Source organism: Opisthorchis viverrini, assembly GCF_000715545.1.
Source record: "Opisthorchis viverrini unplaced genomic scaffold opera_v5_122, whole genome shotgun sequence".
Lineage (NCBI taxonomy): Eukaryota > Metazoa > Platyhelminthes > Trematoda > Opisthorchiida > Opisthorchiidae > Opisthorchis > Opisthorchis viverrini.
The window spans coordinates 455,612-461,460 of record NW_008751780.1 but is presented as its reverse complement, the minus strand read 5'-3'; the positions used below and the strand labels follow the sequence as shown (position 1 = coordinate 461,460).

The 5,849-nt window shown below is 45.6% G+C and overlaps 1 protein-coding gene across 1 annotated transcript; it reads right to left on the bottom strand.

Moving 5' to 3' along the window:
- Positions 1-305: 305 nt before the first annotated feature.
- Positions 306-5,617, bottom strand: T265_06139 (hypothetical protein; the record flags this gene model as incomplete). The annotated part of the gene is made up of 4 exons (XM_009171332.1): positions 306-367; positions 507-765; positions 5,248-5,460; positions 5,495-5,617. The coding sequence occupies 4 exons, from the start codon at positions 5,615-5,617 to the stop codon at positions 306-308; spliced, it is 657 nt and encodes a 218-aa protein (XP_009169596.1).
- Between the last annotated feature and the right edge of the window lie 232 nt (positions 5,618-5,849).

Sequence of the window (5,849 nt, the reverse complement as noted above, 5' to 3'; positions counted from 1 at the left end):
TAAAGACAAAAGAAGATTGCCCGTTTCCGAAGAATATATCATGAGAACATCGGAGTCGCATTGCTGAAGTGCGACGAATTGTTGTGACAACAAAGTAACTGCATTTCCCAATTCTAGGTAAATCTGCATGCACTAACTCGCTGGCTGGGCTGTGTACTCCATATGTCAGGTGGCCGATTGCCTCATCCTGCCCCGGTTGCTAATGTAGCTTGTGACCGGCAGAAGCCTCAAGGTGATCAACACATAACTTTGAAGCAAAAGAGGAAAACAACAAAGGGATTTAGTTGCACAAATAATAATGACCACTAAGCCGTGGCTATCGCATGACTCGAATAGGTGCGGTGGCCAGGTGCCAGGTCACCAAAGGCTGCAAGAGAGGTCAAAAAAGGGTTAGATTAGAACCACTGGCTTCCCGGTCAGAAATTTTAAGCTCTAACTATATAGGTTGGCTTTCACCGTAGCGTTAGCTCCAACAGTACAATAAGCCTCCATTTTTGAGAACTTACTGAAAGTCGGCGATGTCCCGTACACCAGAGTGGCCGCTGACAAGTAGGCTTCCGCAAAGAGAGGTGAAGTGTGATGGAGATTAAGAAGTGGATGTTCCAAAGAATCTCCATCTGTCAAGTAACCGCCCACAGAATGGGATGTGCAAGGCAAACCAGGAATGCTCAACATGTCGGAAGTTATACCAGTTACGAAAAATACCACTGGCTGATAAAGTGGTGCAGGAGGCGCGGTAGATGCGTACAGGTGAGCAACACGTACCTGTTGAGACGGGAAGGCCATCAAAACACACTGATAGGAAAGAGTTATGACAATCATCAACATGAGTGAAAACTGTTTTGTAAAGACATATCATATACGCAATAGAGCTAAGCTCAGCCAAGCCTGCTGAGAGCAATGATTCTATGGCCATGCTAAGCAAGACATCCAACCCAGTCTATTATAAACCCACAAGGTACAGGGATTACCTAGCAATCTTAAGAATACCTCGACCAGGTGTGGTGTTCACAAATCAACGCTCATCATCATCGTCATCAGCTGTAGGAACCGCGCACTTATCGTACAGTCATTATAACTGCCACAGTTTCGTTCACTGATGATTTGGAGAGGTGGCGAAGGTAGCTACGCATTGGGGGCGGAAGCTGACATAACTGATACGTAAATTTTGTTCATATTCACACCACTCCCGTTTGAACGGTCGTCCTCCTGTAATAATTATTCTGGTGAGTCCACACATCAAAGGTAAGCATTGGACTCGAGTTTCGCTCATATTAGAGCTCACTAGCAGTGCATATCCAATGACCGTGCCGGGATTTGAACCCCGGACATCTGACGCGACGGCCGAGCGTGCTACTACTAATCTACCAACGCACTTTGGTCGCATCCGATTTTTCACTTCTGAACACAAGAACATGTTCACGCTTGAGTGATGTGACTTGTGTGCCTAACCCATCGAATGATGACCCAGTAACTGTCCTGGTTGTGACAATCGATCAACCCACCAGTCGGGCTTTCTCAGTCAGGTAGCGTCACAGACGCTTGAACCCCACTGGGCAACATTTTTGGTTTTAGTTGGGGTTTAAGTAAATACAGTATTGTCAGTGGACTCCTAAGTGAAAAGCTATACACTGAAGGCAATAGCTTGGATGTACGAGCGCTATTGAGGCCGCGACTGGGCCATGTCTGACAGTATCTCTAACCATTGATGTGTCACGTTTCGGGGTCCCCATCCAGAGAGACGGTGGTAACAGCGACACAATAGAAAGAGGACTACACAGTGAAGAATCAGTTGAATCAAGCTTCGCGTGAACCAACGTCTGAAATTTCAGAACAAGTGCCGAGTTACTGTGACTTGGATTCCCTTTGAATGAGGTCTAAGCGATCTCCGGCTTCACACAAATACATTCGGTGTCCTAGATACAAACAGTGAGTCGGTCTTTCTGAGAGTGGCATTTCCATGGATTCCATCATAGACTTCCGCATTAAAACAGTTATGCCGAAACTCTGCCACGCCACTAAATACCAGATAAACTAACTGGAAAGATGGCAACTCCAGCTTCGATCATTCGCAGTGTCACGGGAAAAATGATAAGTCGCGTGGACAAACCAACCCCATAAATATCCCAAACTGCGACAATCCAGAGAACAGACTTTGTGAAATATTTCACGAGGTTTCGTGGAGGACTCCGAAACTATAAACCTCTTCCGGTCCGGACATACCAGAATAAAGCCTATTAGGTGACCCAAAGATACGAACTGCAACTAAACGGGACGGCCGTCGAGATGATTCACTCCACCAGGTACGTCTGAATGGACGTCCGGAAGGATTAGTAGAACATTGTATTAGCCGTTTGTAGAATATGTATAGGTGCTTCGTGCGGAAACTTAGATACTGACCATAACCGATATACAGTGTCCACGTAACTAGATTGGTTCCACCAAATTATGAAGTATATCCTCATCATTGGCGGCAAATTTTATTTCTTTTCCGGTCAGTAAATTAGCATCCCAACCATTCGGGCCAACTCGCTCCCATAAACTAGGAGCTGCCTCAACAATTCAGCCTCGGTGAATTTCGTTTCTGATACCATGAGTGACGCAAGTTCGCGCCTTGATAATGCGTCCATCGACTTACTCTGTCATGATAGAGTTACGGTTAATGGAGCTGACCGGGTAAGTAAATTGGTCAACAAACTCAAGTTTCTCTCGCCGAGGTTTCACAGGAACGTTGGAACTGAAAATTACATGGCTTTAGTGTGCACAACTAAAGAGTAGGCAATCGCCTAACGAGACAATGCCGCCTGGAATCACTTCTGCTAGTATTTCTCAAGTTTTAGTTTCGATACCAAGAGCCTCGACCCCTTGAATTATGCATTCCACGGTGAAACCGATGAACAAGCTAAACATAGAAAGAGGGGACGGCTTCTCCGCACCGTAGTAAAACCTCTGGACAGTTCGATATGAAATCCTTCACGTGGGGATAGAGGACATGGCCCACAAACAAGCGACAAAAGCATTCATTTTTGGCCAACACAGAAAATGACCAATCCAGAGTCAAGCCTCCAATGAAGTCGAGGAACACCACAGTTGTTGGCCGGATTTAAGTACGGCACTGCTCAGTGAGGCCGGGATTTGACAAATCTACCACATACCTGGAAATCGCGCTTGGCCTCGGAGTTGCGTCTCACGTGCCGAGATCAGGAGTCCCAGAAAGCTATTCAACCGTTAAACGGAGATTTTGTTCCTTAGGTTTATCCAACAAATTAAGCGGAAATCTACGCCGAAAGGGAGCATGTTCCGATTCGAAGCGTGTGTTCCAGGATGATCGGCAGTCGCGTATTGAGTCCATTTGAGCATTGATCACATGGCTAAAAATTACATGGCTAATTTGGCTCCATGGGAAGAACTACTGACAAAGGGAGGTAATATTTCGACAGATGAGCTCATAAAAGTGGATCGACGAACGATGCAAAGGCAAGTGTTTGCAGGTGTTCAAGCAAGTAAGGGAGTCTAGAGTCGGGGAACTGAGAACTATGCCAACACCAACGCAACCAGCTGTGGTGGTTGGAGAATGGCTTTTAATTCGCAGCCATCGGCAACCGGACATCGACGGCGCCGTATACGATTGCATTTAACATTCAGAAGTGTAGCAAACACCTATCCATAATGATGAGTGTGCGCGCGAGGGGGGACTTGTTGGCCAGCTTGCTTAAGGGTTCGAACGGGTTTTGATTAAAGAAAGTGGTGTGCAGCGGTCACTTATGTGTCTAAGATAGTCATATTTGGGGGTTTAATAAGTGTGACGGGAAAGTTTCAGAGAGAATAATGAAGAATGATAGAAGGCGTCAGCAGTCAACTGCTGTCGTTAGACCATACTATAGCGAATAAAGCCACCCGGATGCCATCACGCAACGCCTGATGTGGCAGGAAGGCATATTTATTCGTGAGACGCATATGCATATGTGGGCTTAGATACTGTTGGGGCGCCAAATTTTAGACAGGTGGACAGTTCAGGTATTTAACTAAACCCTGTCGCTCAAAGACCCAATCGCAAATTAGCGGTTGTTGAAGTGATACTGTCAGGACAATCCAACTTTTAAGGAACGGTTTGCCATACTTGTTTGAGACCCAACTTGGAGGGCCAAGAGACCGTTTGTAATTAACCAAATGGCCAATCCGGTAGGAGACTCTGTGGACGCCGTGTTGAGATCCTCCAACATACTGCAATAGGATGTCGAGACACCAAACCGTTGCACCGCAAGATTCAGTCTCTTCCACGGTACTGCAAAAAGCTCCAGATAGCCCAGTCGTTAAGGTGCAGACTTATTGATGGGGAGGTCCGTGGCCCGAACCCAACCCTGGCACCTCGACCGCTCCAGTCTAGTTTGGGGGACCTGACAGTATCTCAGCCCTCATGTTTCCATCGGGTGGAATGACAGCTAGGCACAAAAAAGATGTTACAGCCGAACAACATTATGCAAAAACAAGGAAGTTTGGGAATTGCGGAAACGAAGTTAGACCTGACGCTCCTGTGTAATTGACTTGCACCGGGAGTGTACCCGAACAATCGCAGTCGCCTCACAATATTCCTCTGCTCATTCACGGTTAACTCTGTTTACAATACATTTAAGGGAATGAATGAATGGTTGTGTTGAATAAGAGCAATTTACCGTCGTACAATATAATAATAATGGTTGTTCGTTTCGGTCTAGCAGCCACGTCACGAGGGCTGAGATACTGTTGGGTTTCCCGTGCCTTGACAAGAGCAGTCGAAATGCGGAGGTTGGATTCGAACCCCGAACCTTTCGGTCAGCTAATTCGCACTTTAATCTCGAAGCCACCTCGAGCTGTCATACAAACACTTAATCGAGCAATGATCACTCGCAACAGTTAACCCAGAACATGTCTGCTCAATAGTTGTAGCCAGAAAGCAGGCAATGAATCACTTAAACGTACCACTCACACATTTTTCAGTCAACCCTAAAATGCAGCTGAAGATGTCTGACAGTGATGGTGATGCAGACTCAGTTGGTCAAAAGCTTCGTTAAAAAAACGGATTCACTGAACAGAAGTGAAAAATCAAACAAGGACGCAGCCTTGGTGAATTCTTCTTGTACTAGAAGGATAACCGAACATGCTTTCATCAAGTAGTTGTGTATTCTGTACTCATGAAAAGCTAGCATCTTTAATGTATGAAAATCGAGGATAATGGGCGTAAACCACAGTGACAAAAAGCAGGCTTACCTTCAACCACACGGCAGCCAGTTCCAAGATAACAGGCAACCCAATACAAAGAGCTAAAGAAGACAACTTGACCAGGAAACGCACACGATCATCTGGCACGTCCCTCTCAAACGGGAATATCTCGTAAAACAGTCTTGCTTTCGAGTCATCATTACAAGGAAAGTAAGTCGCAAACGTATTGAGTAGTTCAAGCTCTTCCAAAGGAGTAGGTTTCTAACAAATTGAGGATCGAACAGATATGAAATACCTTGTCACTAGCAGGAAATATATCCGAGAAGTCCAACCTGAGCACGAATTCCGGCTTGTGCTCCTCTCGCAAACTGGATTCTAGTGCTCTCAGATTCGAGCGACAGCGATCCAAAATGGACATTTGTTAGATGCAATACATTGTGATGCACTTTGTCAGGGTACTTCTGAGTAGAGGGACTGAAAACTGAGCAAGATTCCGTCGTTCCTTACATAAATTTGAATATTTCGTTCATATTTCTGAAATGAGAACACTTGTTACAATAGTGGAGGCAGTCTGAAAGCAAATCGGATGAATCATTACTCCATGGAGCTCTGGGATGATTGCATCCTTAGCCCCTTCGAGTTCATTCAAA